This window comes from Gadus chalcogrammus, chromosome 7, assembly GCF_026213295.1.
Source record: "Gadus chalcogrammus isolate NIFS_2021 chromosome 7, NIFS_Gcha_1.0, whole genome shotgun sequence".
NCBI classification, from domain to species: Eukaryota; Metazoa; Chordata; class Actinopteri; order Gadiformes; family Gadidae; genus Gadus; species Gadus chalcogrammus.
Window position 1 is genome coordinate 29,419,610 of NC_079418.1, and position 15,603 is coordinate 29,435,212.

Sequence of the window (15,603 nt, forward strand, 5' to 3'; positions counted from 1 at the left end):
CTGCTGTCCAATATACTCTCTCTCTCTCTCTCTCTCTCTCTCTCTCTCTCTCTCTCTCTCTCTCTCTCTCTCTCTCTCTCTCTCTCTCTCTTTCACTCTCTATTTTTCTGTCCCTCCTCTTTCTCTGTCTCTCGTCTTTCTCTCCTTTCTCTGCCTCCCTCGCCTCTCTGCCTCTCTCTCTCTTTCTGCCTCTCTCTCTCTCTCTCTCTCTCTCTCTCTCTCTCTCTCTCTCTCTCTCTCTCTCTCTCTCTCTCTATATATATATATATATATATATATATATATATACATATAGGCCTGTATACAGTTGTACATTCTGCAACACACAGCCATCTGTAAAAGATGAGGGAATGCTCTTGGGAAAACAGTTTGAAATGTCTTTCAACTGAATGCCTTGAGGAACTAACAACTGCTTTTCCATTAGCTCTGAATGCTTTACCCAGTGGGTGGTGCGTTCTCGTTGTGGTCAGACTCACTCTCACACGCAGACTCACACACGCACACACGTACGCACACTCAAAAAAATCTTTCCTTCAGACATATTTATCTATGGTATTCTCACTTTCTCTCACGCGCACACACACACACACACACACACACACACACACACACACACACACACACACACACACACACACACACACACACACACACACACACACACACACACACACACACACACACAAAGAACATTTTATTGGGTAATTGCAAATGGGTTACAATATTTGCCTTTGGTAACCGACGTGTACTCATGAAGCCAAATGAGACCCCATAGCTTTCCTATACCCCTGTGCTTCAAGTGAAAGTTGGCCCTTAATGAAAACTAACATATTAGACCGTAAAATGCCATCTCACAGTCGGTCCTTGGACAACCATCATATTTTTAAATAGTTTTTCAACTTGACAATCACATTTTCCGCCACCATTTTCCTGTTCCTGGTCAGGGTTGGAAGGGGTTGTGAGTCTAGAAAAGCCTAGAGTCTAGTATATTTTACCAGAGCTTTATAGTCGAGAGGAGAGAAACTATTTACCAAAACAAAGAAGACCAAAGAGGTAACTATGCTATTATAGTCAGCGACTTGCCTACTAATTGGACCTGTGTTTCATGTGGTTAGTGTCTTATTCATGCGCTTGCAGACCTCCTAATGACGTGTGTGATGTGTGATGTGAGTCACCAACACTGGTCTCTCAGCGGCTGACTGTATTGGTCCTCTGACGCCGCTAACTAGCTCGTCTACAGCCAGACGCGGATGCTGTGGTCGCTAACTTACCCATGAGCAAAAGGTTTTGTCCCTAATCACTTCTCAAACCTTCGGCACTAACAGTAAACATACTTTTCGTCTCACATAGCTTCCCCCACTGGGATCAACTCATATTATTCTGAATGTTTTATTATGTGTTTATGTTGGACACAACTTTTTTTATTTCTATTCATTCAAGTAAGTCATATAAGTTTGTTCATATTCATATTCATATTAGTAGTAGAAGTAGCAATAGGCTAGAAGTAGTAGTTGCTATGCTCTCTTAGTTTACTATTTGATATGAATATGAATTTTATGTCAGTCATAATGTCCCATTATTATCTCAATGTTTGTGTGTCGTTATAAATATAAATCCTATAAAGCATTTTTAAAATGCTTCATAGGACCTTTTTAGTAACACGATTTGTAACACAATTCTCATTATATTAGCTTGCATTGCCCTCTATTGGCAAGAGTCAGGATTGCAACCATACCTTCGAAATCAATAATGAGAAAATGGTTATTAATTCCATGGTTATTATTTTCCCCGAAATAGCCACTATATTTTGGTGATTTAAATACATACACATAGACAGCCTATTAAATTCACAATAGTAAAGTGCATACATATGCTCATGGACGTATTAAGAGAACATGCGCTGACAATAGACAAATAAACACAGACGCTGCATTGGCCTTTGGGTCGCAAGTCAAAGTCGTCGCCATATTGGAGAGGCAAAGACCGGCGCGTAATCAAATGCGAAAGTGGAAAGGTAAACGGGCTAGCTGCATTTATTTTTTATATAAATAGCCCTATGCTGTCTACATTTCTAAACCGATTACAGTTGGTCGTTTTTTTCAAGTGATCATGAACCACGTGGACTAAAATATTAAATAAAAAAATATTAAAAAAATATGTACATAATGATCAATATAAAAACGACTCATTTAAATCGGTGTAAAAACGTTAAAACCTCCCCAGTATATCGCATTGGTTTACAGGCCAGTCTTGCCCTCTCCAATATGGCGCCGACGTTGACGTATCCCAGCTACAGTTGTGGTCCGCACGGCGTCTGTGTATACAAGTCTGCGTACGCGCTGACATCCATCGATGACATCGGTGCAGCATCATTCGACTCCGGCTGCGAACCGTTTTCCCTGTGTCGTCAGTTCCGTGAACGTAGCGTACCCTCGGTGGAAAAATAAGGTAGAGGATTAGAAGGACGGGATCCTCTGCTTAGTCGATGCCAGTCGGTTCCCCTGGTCATGTAAAAATATCCATGAGCGAGAGCACACGATCGTTGCGTGGTATTTCTTCATTTGGATTGGATATTTGGAATTGATCACGTCTAAGGAAGGCACTAAGTGGGATGCACTTAGCCTGTTATTAGCTTGCAGCGGTAGCCATCCGAACACCTTACACCAGGACCAAGACCAACCCCTCGGGTAAGACATCTCTTCCATTTCCACCCGAGTTGTGCCCTTTTTTCCTGATATTCTCAATTGCATCTGATCACAATACCATCAGGAATGGTTCGTTTTACAAATATACAATAGCAGTTTCCTCCTAATATCCTTTCATTAAATAAAAAACGCAGGCCCTCTGTAAACTATCAGTTAAGCAATGTCAACACAGTCTTTATTATTCCTTATTTACAATCAACACCGAACAGTTTTCTAATTCGGTATCGGCCCGTTTAAACAGCATCCACGGCGGTCGTGCTTGTGTGTAGCATGATGTGTGTTTGACAGCACCGACGTCTGATTGGCTGAGCGCTGCGCTGCGCTACGTGCTGGGGATCCACCTGCTCCGCGCTGCACCTGTCTCGTAGGTGCGCATATGGATCCTATATGTGAAGGGAGGCGCTTCCCTGGGTCCACGCATCCATTCATCCATTAGTGTTTTTCTCACATTTTCACACCGAAACAAAGTCCAGAGTCACCTTTTATTGACCAAACCATAGCTATGCCTACTCTATCAGATAACAAGTATGATATGTTTTTCTATTCATGGTCTTGTTTGTTTTGAAGTACTAGTCAAAGTAGAGTGGGGCTGTTGTAAACCTGCTTTGGTTATTGACCATATTACCCTGACACCACACTGAATCCAACTGTATACTTATTTAAAACTGCCTGGGCATTAAGTCTTGCAAGTGACTCTCTTACAGGTTTTCATGATATCGCCTCTGTGCTCATATTTGACAACATAGTGACGGTTTTACTGGAACCACCTACTTCTACGGCCCGGGCCACAAACTTCATAGATCTAGATTGTGGCACCCCTTTCTATTTGTTTTGTAGTGTGCATGTGTGTGTACATTGGGTTTTATTCGGTTTATTCAGTGCGATGTTTGTCTTTGGAACCCACACCCTGCTCAGTGGCCCAAAAGCCCAGATAAGCTGTTCTGTTGTCCGTTGGCCCTGCCTGTTCTTTGTCATCGGACAGGCTCGCTGTTTGCCCTCGCCGTTTATTTAGGCTTCCTCTTCTTTGCATTCATAAATTACGGCAAATAAATGAAAAATATCAGAGCATCATAATACTTCCCGTATAGGCATGGCGTCATTACAAACAACATGGGGGAGATGCCGATTCACAAATGTGGTCATGTGTGTGTGTGCGCTTGTGCGTGCGGTTCACGCGTCAGCATTGGCTAGCTGTACGGTGTTGAGCCGGTGTTGCTACAACCTCGGCTGGCTAGCGGTTCTCCTCTTCACTGGGATTGTGGCAGTGGCCTCAGAGGCTGCTCAGTGCTGAGCTGTAACATGAAGTGTTCACTTGACCAGAGCAGTTCATGGTGCTCTCTCTGTCCTTCGTAGGGGATACCTCTCATTCAAAGCGCCGGCCATTTGTGAAAAAACTAATAATGGGAGTATTTATGAGTGGTACTCATCACAACTGTAACGAGGTGCGAGTGCAGCCATGATAATGACCTTTTATTCTCTTTTTGTTCTTCCCCTCTTCCCTCTCTGGCCTTTCTCCCCCTCTCCCTCTCTGTCTCTGACTCTCTCTCCACTGGTTTCTCATTCTCTCCCCGCTGGTTTCTCTCCCGTTTTCTCCCGCTCTACCTCCCTATCTTCACCCCCCCCCTCTAGTCTACGATGACAGACGGCATCATGAGCAAGGCAGCCACCATGGAGATCCCCATCAACAGCAACGGAGACACGGGGACGTTACCCGAGGATGACAGCCTTGAACAGGTAGGCCTCCCGCTTCAAGATGGCCGAGCCCCGACTCACACACGATGCGTCATGTGAACACAAACAAGTGACAATAAGTTGTTGTTTTTTTCTGGCCGAGTTCGCCAATAGCTGCCTCTTTTTTTTTTTTAACGATTGTTTCCAGAATTTCTCCGTCAACCAGAAAGTCTCCATAGTCTACACGGCTGAAACCAAGCCAACTGCCAACACATGTTGAAATGTGTAATTGTATCATGCTCTGTTACAAAGTGTAACAAGTGGATTTAATCTCCATTGTCGTTTCACTGAGACAGTGAGTCGGCTGTTCTACCTCCACAGTCGTAGGCTTGTGTCACTACATCAGGGAGCTAAGGGGGGGGGGGGGGGGGGTGGGGGGGGGGGGGGGCGGGGGGGTGCGGTAATCCACTGGGGAATGTTTCGTTAGGAGTCCTCTGGTCTCCGTGGGAACCAGTGGTTCCACTACCAGCTGCCACGGCCTGTAGGGCAACCTCAGAGTGCAGCGTGGCGTAGCCTGTGTTTGCTGAACTCCCACCTTACCTGACTGCTGGATGAATATGGGCAGTTCAGAACTGAATTACTAAATGACGGTAAACGGCTGTAATCCAGTACTGCCGTTGTCAGGAATCGTGGTTCACCTTTTTGAGTTGCAAGGGTTGCAGGGAGAGTTTTTTAAATTATGGAACAGGTTTTGTGTCTTGGGTGCTTGCTTGGCCTAGGGCCACACCTGGTTCAATAAATGGTTCTCGGCCACATAATGTCTTGGATCCTGTTCGACGCTCTGTTGAAACAAAAGTCTATTTGTTAACCAAGCGTGTGACGTGGTAGCGAGGCGATGTTATCAGTACAGTCCTCCAGCATTGTCGCTCTTTAAGGAAATTGGAAGCTTGCCCTGGCATCTAGTGTCTGTCTTCCATAACATGACGTGTTGGAAAGTAATAGGGCTAGTAATTACTACAATGGAGGAAGGCTGATGCATCAGAAAGTGATCATGACACCACCTCGGCAGCAGTGTGTTTCCGCATTTTTTACTTATTCTTCTGTCTTGAATCAGGCAGCAGAGAAAGTTGTGTAGTTTTTTCAGTTGTCACAAAATCTGTTGGCGCACATCGTTGAATAAGCTAGTGGCCAAGGTCAATGATATGACCTTGGCCCACACCGTTAAGAAGTCAATGTTTTATTCCACGGTATGTTTCCAAGTTCAAATGTGTTCCCCATGAGCAATGGCGAGTTCACTGGCTCTGGATGTTAACCAGTTGTCATGGCAACTGAATCGAATGCGATGAATCGAAAGCAGAGAGTGTGTGTGTTGTCCTTGGACATTTAGCCCCTCAAAGGAATCCTGCTATTCGAAGCGGTACTGTTCACTTGTCCAAATGTTAAGTATGTCAAGGTACGGGCTTAAAGATATGCTGATCTCTCCATCCACAATCAGCACTGCCCGGATGTTCAAAATCCAAGTTGTACCTTATCCTATTTTAATTGATGTCCTCATGTTATTTCTTTTGATATTTTGATTTCAGTTCTGTTCAAATTTGTCATCGTACTTCTTCATTTACTTTTTACTTTGTGTGTGTGTGTGTGTGTGTGTGTGTGTGTGTGTGTGTGTGTGTGTGTGTGTGTGTGTGTGTGTGTGTGTGTGTGTGTGTGTGTGTGTGTGTGTGTGTGTGTGTGTGTGTGTGCGCGCGCGTGTGTGCCTGTGTATCTGTTTGTTTGTGTGTGTTCTCACGTGCTTCATCTCTGTACAGGCTGCTAAGCTCCAGTGGAGCTTAGATGAGAAGGTAGGATACTCCAGAGACACCAGGGTGAGCAAGCCAGCAGTGTGTATTACACTCTTTGTGTGTGTGTGTGTGTGTGTGTGTGAGACGGTTGTCACAATAACCACCCCTCTCTGTACAAATGTAGATGGCGACATACAGTATATCCGGAGCAACACTGGGTTTAGTTCAATCACTGTATGAAGCCAAAGCTGTACACTGCTTACTGCAGTAGTAATATGCTGAAATGTAACAAAACAAGAGAATTCCCACACAATTAATAAGTCACGAATAGTGTGGTCGAGTCGGACAGGCGGCCTCAAACTGCCATCTGGTGCTCAGCACGACTCACATTTGTATTTGTATAATGGACAAACCACAACACAATATGTGTTTTCATTACAGACTCTACCCAGACTCTGGTTTTGTGACTTCCTCAGTGTGTTTGTGTGCGTGCGTGTTTGTGTTATTTTCTTCCATTAGTGCCTTGCTCAATGGTTTGGGCTTTCTAGTAAGGACAAACCGTTGTGTATAGCTTCAGTCAGTGACTCTCAGCCCTAACTAACTAACTCTAGATGTAGAGGCCAGGACAATGTCTGAAACATGGCGATGTCTCCTATCTGTGTGTCACCTTTTAACATGTCCTGTAGTGTGTGTGTGTGTGTGTGTGTGTGTCAGGGGACGGTTCTTAAATGGCCTGGTCAGAGAGACAATCCGGCGTGTGGGTTGTGTGTTCACTTGTGTTTTGTGTGCGTGTGCTTTTGTGGGTGTTCTTCATGCACAAGGGTGAGCGTGGACAATTATCATCTAATTGTCTCCAAACCGTCTCCTCACTGTGTGAACTAGCCAGTTTGTCGTGTGCTCTCGTTCAGCTTGGTGTGCATATATACGTAAGAATGCAGTTGACAGAACGGAACACTCAGTGGGGGGAGGAGGCGGTGGTCCGGGTTTGTTTACAATGAGGAAATTACAACTTCCCACCCCCACACCCATTGCAGTCTTCCTGAGTTTGGTCACTAAGTTTCCGTTTGGCTTAACCCGTTGCTCTTAAGACAGGACTAACTTGCAAGAGGGGTCAATGCTCACAGTATGGTTCTCTGCATGGTAGTAGGAAATAAAAACAAGGTTGTTGTTAAATGCGCTGGTACTGGTATCAACAGACAAATATTTCCCAAGGCTGATTATGGAAAGCTGTATGCAATAAGGCAAAACTCTGTAATGGATCTTGTCAAGTATTTGTGTTGGGTCCAAACTGGGATATACCCTCTCCCAACCAATTTATTTATTCAAAGCTAGGGCAGGCAATTTATTTGAGAAGGAGTTTTTTTGCATATTATTTTTTCTCTTTAAATCCCAACAGCAATAAAAGAAAGTGCTCGGGCATAAAAAATCTAAGAATCTTGTATATGTGGCCGTCTGGGCTGGCCTGTAATAAGCCAATCAAATTGTTGAATTTGCTAGAATCAAACGATTGGATGGCCTACTGTCTGTCTTCCTACCCGGCCCCATTGGCGCAGACCTGTTGCTAAAGCCAGCGACAGCGCTAGGGTTTTGGGGGAGTTGCTTTGGCGGGAGGCCTGAAGGGGAGGTCGGGATCTTATTTGGTTTAATTCTTGCTTACTCTTGCTGGTTTCTCTTGATTGCCCTCCCTAGCTTTAAATAATGTTTTACGCAATGGAAACAAAATTTGCACAGAAGGTTTGAATTTAATTTCAGGACCCAATTTTGTCTGGTTCATGTTATCTTTGGACAAAAGGTTTTTATTTGAAGAAGCATGTATATGGCTATTTGCACACCGTGTATATGGCCATAAACATGCCATGTATATGGCTGTCCCATATACATTCTCACTGCATAGCAGCACTCTATCAATGAGGTGGGTTAATCATTAGCAGTCAGCTATCTTTCCCTTTGTTGTTCCTTGCCTTTTCCACTGTGTTCCAGCACCAGCCTCCCTAACCTGTAGCTGGCCCTAACCCTGCTAACCAAGTGTTTGTCGCCCCCTAGTGACTAACACTGTAACCTTCTGGCCTCGGTACAGTCGTGGAAAACCACCGCGAGTTTCCAAGACCTTCTCGGCCTAATCCTGTCTACATGTGTTCCTCTTTGTCTCTCTGTCTCCCTCTCCATCCCTCTGTCTCTCTCTCTCTCTCTCTCTCCCCCAAACCTTCCAGGACCTGCAGCAGGTCATGGTGTCGGGGCCCAATCTCAATGAAACCAGCATCGTTTCCGGGGGTTATGGCGGTACAGCCGAGGGCATCATTCCCACCAGCTCCATCAAAGGTAGCCGCCTTGTGTCTCTCTGTGGGAAGCGACAAAGACACCATGAAATGAGCAGACTGGACCCCTTAGAACTCCTCACATCTTTCCCTTTAGTGCTTGACGTGTGACGTTTATTGTTCTATAATTTGCAACATGTTCTATTCTGGTTGTATTGGTGAATCTGGGCTTTATTTGAGACGCATACGTCATCTTATTACAGTGTGCCATCCTGCCTGGGGCCAACACGTTTCTCTAATTCTAACGATGTTGATTTATTTCTGTTTCCGTCAGGGCCAGCGATTTACGTCAACTATGGGTTTAACAAAAGGATCCCAAACGCAGGAATAGGTGGCTCCTCAGATCCCTCTTCCTACTGTTGAAGGCTAAAAGCTCCTTCCTAAATCCTGGATACTGTGTTTTTAGCATGTGTCCAGTTTTTAGAATGAAACTAAGGACGAAAAGTAAAGGCTAAGACTTGAACAGTACAATGTGTTTTGATAAGAAAATACAAGATACTGCCCTGATTGGTGTGTTTATCCCAAGCCATTTTTGGTATATCAATCTTTATTTTTTCAGGATTTGGGAAGGGGCTTTTTATGCCGTCTTGTTGTACAGGTCTTGTTGTACAGTTGTACAGGTCAAGGCTGATGTGTCTTACTTTGAGGGGTGAACCTGTGTGGGGAGTCTGTGTTTCCACATTCCCTGGCCCTGTCGACGGCTTTACAAGTGGGCTGTGTAGTGCTGGGTTCCCGCTATGCCTTTCATCTCTGTTGGGCGCTGCTGTTCTCTGGCTGGTTTCCTCCTGGGATCTCAAACTGTTCCCTACATCTAATTTCCCCCGCGCCCTTACTTTGAAAGCGGAAGTTCTCTCTGGTCCAAACAGGAAACCATTACGTTGTGTGTGTGTTATTCGCTGTTTGTTTTTCTAAACCCGTTATGTGCACATGTGCCGGATTGTATAACGCTTGAGGGGGGGGATTCAAAAAGAACAAGATACATCTAGAAGATTTGTTTGGAGAGACGGCTCCAGGGGACAACTGGCATGACTGTCGCCAACACAGCTTGTGTGTTCACGTGCACTCTCCTGAACGTTGTCTGTAGACCTGATCGTCCATCGTTGCTTGTGTCTCTTGTACTAACTGTTCCTTTACTAACCATTTGTCTCTCTTCATCTTTGTCCCCATGTCTGGCCTCTTCCCGTCACTCCCCCCTTCTCTCCTGACATGCTACCCATTCATTTCCTGCCCTTCTCCCCTCCGCCCTGTCATTTGAATCACCCCCCCCCCCCCCCCCCCCCCCCTTTCATTTTAATCACCTCCATGACTCATTTCCCTGTCACTCCCTGCTCCATGTTGGTTTTTCCCCCCGCTGTTATCAAACCGTCACGTTGACATCCCTCCTGTCACCTGTCACTCTGGTTTTCCCTCTGCTCTGCTCCTTCGTGCACGACTGCTCCTGACTCATAACTCGTCCCCATATTCATGCCACGCTGTAATAATCGGCCTGATTCTACATCCCGACTCCCTACGTCAAACCCATGCCATGCCATGCCATGCATGTTTTGGCCCTGAACCCTAACCCAAACCCATACCCCAACCCCACCCATACCCCAACCCCACCCTTAAACCCCATCCGCCCACTATCTACTGCCCACTGCCCCATACACCGCCACAGACCTGCGTATGAAGTCCAGGCGCGGTAGTGTGCCACCGAGCTACGCCACTGCGCGACACTTAGCGCACCAATCATATGAATACCAAGGCTCTGGGGGTAAGAGACTTAGTTTAATTAGCCGTCGAGCTTGGGGTGTAACGAGTAGCCAACGCTCAAAACAATTGCCCAGGGGACAGCGCGAAAACATAGGCCGTGCACTTCTGCATTTTGATTGGTTTAAATTGGTGCCTAATTACATCACGTGACGCTAATTTGAGCGAATCAGAAACAGTTGTACTAACCTACGTTTACGCAGAGGTGGTGCTGTTCCTTGGTTTATAAACTAGTTTGGTTCCTCTTTAACCCCTCATCCTATATTATATACAATTGATCTTAAACAACTTAAAGGAGGGCAAGACACTTCTGTTATGCATACAAGTCATTCTTCCCCACTAAAATGTTCCTATTTGTTCATTCTTTTCCTTCTGTCCCGTGTTCAGCCATTAATTCACTAACTCGTGTGCATTGTCTCTGTTGTCTTGAAGCTTGTGGCAATAGACATGCTTTTATAACCGGGGGATAGTTCATTCCAGAAGTAAGTTTTGACACTCAAAACCTTCTGTGATAAATCATAAGTCGCAATGTGTAACATTTAAACTAGCTCGTAGCGTAGAATTACCTGGACATATCTGCAGTCAATGCTAATCAAAAGGGATTTCCATAATGTTATCAATAATATCACTCTTACTACTGATAATAATACTCTTACTACTCAATAATATCGCCCTTACTACTGATATATCCTTTTATTTTATTCAGGACATTTTGCATTTAGGACAATAGGACTCGACTCTTGACAGTTGGGTCAACAAATCACAGCGACAGCCAGCTCATCAGGAGCAGTCAGGGTGCGACGTCTTGCTTAGGGACGCCTCAACACTCAGCTAGGAGGAGCCGGGGAACGAACTAGCAACCCTCTGGTTAATAGTCAACCCGCTCTACCTCCTGAGCTACTGCCGAACATATTATACAAATGCAAAAAAAGGCTAGCTAGCTTGTGCTGCTCTCTTTGTTGACTAGAATCTTGCTAGGAACACTCTTTAAACCCCTCCCACTCACGCCACCCAGCCAGCCTAACTACGCTGGTTCATGTCACTCAGATGCACAGCCAGTTAGTGGACAGAACCCAGTTACTAAGTTTTGTGAATTCTGAAAGTCTCCCGCCTTCGAACTGGTAGGGGCTCAATCTTACACATTGCGACTTCAAACATTCGGGGGGCCTGATTTCACGGGGACGGGGAGGTGTTAAAAAGGTTTGGACTCATAGAGAACTACAACTACGGTGGCCTTTGGGGGACCTCTTCTATCATAGTGCTGGCAGGCTCATCAGGGCCATGTTTGAATGTGTTCCTGACTGCTCCCGTTCGTCAGGATCCAACATCAACCACAGCGCAAGCAGCTCGTCGCTGGCAGACGACGCCAACCGCGGCGTGGCCGTGGAGAAACTGGAGTACGTCAAGAAATGGGGCCTCAACACCTACAAGGTATTCTCCTCCTCCTCCTCCTCCTCCTCCTCCTCCTCCTCCAGGCTGTCCCCCACCCTCCATTAAATACTGTTAGATGACCAAGTGTTGGAGGTCGACAAGGAAAAAATAAATCTGTGTCCATATAGTCCAGATTTTCTGTTAATGTTTGAACTCTTGGTTGTATTCATCCATCCCAGTTCGGTCGAGACACCTATTTATCTCCTACTCACTCTGTCTGGCTGTGTCTCTTGTAACTCTCCTAGCCTTGCTCAATGCACCACCACCCTTCAAAGGTCCCGTATTATACCACCAGGTGTGAGTGGGATTAGCCGCCGCAAGCCGTTTTGAAAATCGGCCTCTTCTGACATCACAAATGGGCGTGTCCACCTAGATGTACGACGGATAGATGAGCAACGTTTGCTTCAGTTCACCGGCTGTTAGACTGATCTATCCGTCATGCCTCCAGGTGGACACGCCCACTTGTGATGTCAGAAGAGGTAGATTTTCAGATCACCCTCACACCTGATGGCATAATATCTGACCTTTAAGCATTGGCCCACAATGCTTAAAGGTCACATATTATACCGTCTCCAACGGTATTTAGCACCTGGAGCCTGTCCCAGCCTCCCACTGTAACCCCGGTGAAGAGGTCCCACCAGTAAGGTTCTCCCCCTCCTGCTCCCCCCCATCCCTCCAGTGCACCAAGCAGATGATCTCGGAGCGCTTCGGGCGGGGCTCGCGTACCGTGGACCTGGAGCTGGAGGCGCAGATCGAGGTGCTGCGGGACACCAAGAGGAAGTACGAGAACATGCTGCGGCTGGCCCGGGCGCTGACCAACCACTTCTACAGCATGGTGCAGACGCAGCACGCGCTGGGCGACACCTTCGCCGACCTCAGCCAGAAGTCCCCGGAGCTGCGGGTACGACCCGGCCTTAGACCTAGCCGCGGGGGCTAGATGGTGATTAGCTTAGCAACGGCTAACAGTTGCTTGAATAGAGGAACGGGTACGGCCTGGCCCTAGCCCTAGCACGGTGGCTAGCTGGTGATTAGCTTAGCAACAGCTAACAGTTGCTTGAATAGAGGAACAGGTACGAACTGGCCCTAGCCCTAGCATGGTGGCTAGCTGGGGATCATACAGTCGTGTGATTGTGGTAATGATAGTAAAAAAATATATATATATATCGATCTTTTATTTTTATTTTATTTTTATTATCATTACCACGAACACGCGTCTGACGGATGTCAGAAGGCGATTTAGAGTGATTTTGACTGGGAAAGGACCTCTGCCCCATTGGACGTTCATTCATTCAGCTGGGTGGTTACCCCGCGGCAAGATGGCGGCGGCATTGACTCATACGTTCAACTGAACAGTGCAGCTCAGGTGATATCTAGTCAGTATATACTGCATATCTATGGCTATTGATTACCTTAGCAACAGGATACGGTGACTTGAATAGAGGAACAGAACGCAAAGAAGAACTGAAACCACAGCATTACCAACGAAAGTCCTGCCACCTTTTGTGAGACCTCAATCTCATTGCGGTTTGAATTGTGGCTCAGACGTGGTAATAAACGATGACTACGGGAGGAGAAAGTGAGCAAACGTGTCGTCACTGTTGACAGGACGAGTTTGGCTACAACGCGGAGACCCAGAAGCTGCTGTGCAAGAACGGGGAGACTCTCCTGGGGGCGGTCAACTTCTTCGTGTCCAGCATCAACACGCTGGTCAACAAGACCATGGAGGACACCCTGCAGACCATCAAGATGTACGAGAACGCCAGGTGAGCAGAAGCAGGAGGGAGACGTTATTTTCCATCGTTGCCAACTGAAACAATACAGTGGAGCAGGTGAGAATAAGGCTGACAGGTATCAAATGTATTATACAATTGCTACGTTAACCTTTTATGAGCCTTTATGAACGGCATTATGGCTTATTCCCTTGAAAGGGATGATACCATCTCTTGTCAAAAATGTATTGTTGATTTAAAGGTACTATTGTGTAAGAATTAGAAATACCTTCTCAATACTGGCCCCTCCTGGCTGGTAGGTGAACTGCAGCCTGCTCAAGCATGTGTGTGAGCTCCGTAGGCTGCGACGACTACTTTCTACACTAATGTTAGTAATAATCATAAATATACGTCGTACAAAATCAAAAGTTCTGAAAGAACGGATGTCTTTGCCATTATCGTCACTTGGTTAATTTCTCCAGCGACCTGGTTCAAATATATATAAATCATGGCTGGCTGTTCTACGCAATGGAGAGCGATGAGGAAGGTCTCATTACAACCTGTTCAAATAGTTTCAATCTAAAGTGAAAAATAACACACTTTTAACACTAATTATTATTTTAACAGTTATATTTTAAGTTTATTTGGACGACTTTATCCAAAGGAGTGCAGTGAGTAATACCCTCACTGTCTTAACAGTGTGAAGTAGGAACACTCGGACCACTACACCGTCCTACTCTTTCCTCACATCACACAATGACCACCAACCAGTGGGACTCCCCCACCGACCAAGCATCCGATCGTCGATCGTGATTCCAACGCGCCTCCCCTCGGGTCTCTCAACGCAGGCTGGAGTTCGACGCGTACCGGGCTGACCTGGAGGAGCTGAGCCTGGGCCCGCGGGACGCCGTGACCATGGCCCGCATCGACGCCGCCCAGCTGCAGTTCCAGGTCCACAAGGACAAGTACGAGCAGCTGCGCGCCGACGTCACCATCAAACTCAAGTTCCTGGAGGAGAACAAGGTGAGCCGGAGAGCTGGGGTCTCCCAGCAGGATCCCCATCACAGGAGCGGGGATCGCTCTGCGTCTTTCAACTCTCCAAACCTTTCACCTCTGTTTTTCTACAGTCTTATGATGGGTACACACTACAGGATCATTTGCCCGATTTAGGGCCCGATTCAGGGCCCGATTTTGTGCCGTTTATGTGCCCGATTTACTGCCAAATTTGGAGCCCGATTTAGAGTCCGATTTCGGGCCCGACTTTGTGCCGATTTTGTGACCCATTATGTGCCCAATTTTCCCCCCCTTCTGACTCGGGTCAGCGAAGACCAGATTTGATGATGGTTCTACAGATTATTTTTGTCCGGTTTATCCTGTGGTGTGGGGGATGTTGAGGGGTTTTTTTTTGTACAGATCATCATCTCACCATTTTGAAATCGCAAATATTAAACGTGTTCAAGATTTAGGATCCGATATCCTGTAGTGGGGAGGGAGCAGTGAGGACAGACAAGTACACAGAGAAGTAGTCTAGTGTGTATCCAGCATTACTGCTCTTTCTTCTCTTCCTTTTTATGCCCGTGCTTGCTTTCTCTTCATGTCTATCTCAATGTCACACCATCTCACTAACTTAATCCATTTCTCTCTCACTCACTCACTCACTCACTCACTCACTCACTCACTCACTCACTCACTCACTCACTCACTCACTCACTCACTCACTCACTCACTCACTCACTCACTCACTCACTCACTGCCTCTCCTCTCCTCTCCTCTCCTCTCCTCTCTCTCTCTCCCCCCTCTCCTCTCCCCTCCTCTCCTCTCCTCTCCTCTCCTCTCTCTCTCCCCCCCCTCTCTCTCTCTCTCTCTCTCCTCTCCTCTCCTCTCCTCTCCTCTCCTCTCCTCTCCTCTCCTCTCCTCTCCTCTCCTCTCCTCTCCCTCTCCTCTCCCTCTCTCCCCTCTCCCAGGTCAAGGTGATGCACAAGCAGCTGCTCCTCTTCCACAACGCCATCTCTGCCTATTTCGCCGGCAACCAGCAGCAGCTGGAGCAGACGCTGCAGCAGTTCAACATCAAGCTGAAGCCCCCCGGATCCGACAAGCCCTCCTGGCTGGAGGAGCAGTGAGGTGGGGCGCGGAGGAGAGACCCCGCCCAACTCCCCTCCCCACCTCCCCCCACCCCCCCCCACTCTCCCGTCACTTGCTCCTTATAGTCACCCGACTGCCCTCCTCCTCCTCCTCCTCCTCC

At 46.7% G+C, this 15,603-nt stretch overlaps 1 protein-coding gene across 6 annotated transcripts; it reads left to right on the forward strand.

The window, feature by feature from the left end:
- The first annotated feature begins 1,929 nt into the window (after positions 1 to 1,929).
- On the forward strand, positions 1,930 to 15,510 carry arfip2b (ADP-ribosylation factor interacting protein 2b). 6 transcript variants are annotated; one of them, XM_056595521.1, is made up of 10 exons: positions 1,930 to 2,687; positions 4,335 to 4,439; positions 6,185 to 6,241; positions 8,368 to 8,476; positions 8,747 to 8,803; positions 11,540 to 11,652; positions 12,332 to 12,553; positions 13,258 to 13,415; positions 14,210 to 14,384; positions 15,326 to 15,510. In XM_056595521.1, exons 2-10 carry the CDS (start codon positions 4,341 to 4,343, stop codon positions 15,479 to 15,481), a joined length of 1,146 nt encoding a protein of 381 aa, XP_056451496.1. In that variant the 5' UTR covers positions 1,930 to 2,687; positions 4,335 to 4,340; the 3' UTR covers positions 15,482 to 15,510. The 6 variants fall into 6 exon arrangements, with proteins under 6 accessions (XP_056451496.1, XP_056451497.1, XP_056451498.1 ...); XM_056595522.1 differs by having other exon boundaries at positions 6,185 to 6,217; XM_056595523.1 differs by lacking the exon at positions 8,747 to 8,803.
- The last annotated feature ends 93 nt before the right edge of the window (positions 15,511 to 15,603 follow it).

Excerpts from the sequence above, each read along its gene's own strand:
- arfip2b (XM_056595521.1), top strand. The coding sequence starts at position 4,341 with ATGACAGACGGCATCATGAGCAAGGCAGCCACCATGGAGATCCCCATC. Across the intron at positions 4,440-6,184 it reads AGGATGACAGCCTTGAACAG|GCTGCTAAGCTCCAGTGGAG; the intron begins GTAGGCCTCCCG and ends ATCTCTGTACAG. Across the intron at positions 12,554-13,257 it reads AGAAGTCCCCGGAGCTGCGG|GACGAGTTTGGCTACAACGC; the intron begins GTACGACCCGGC and ends CACTGTTGACAG.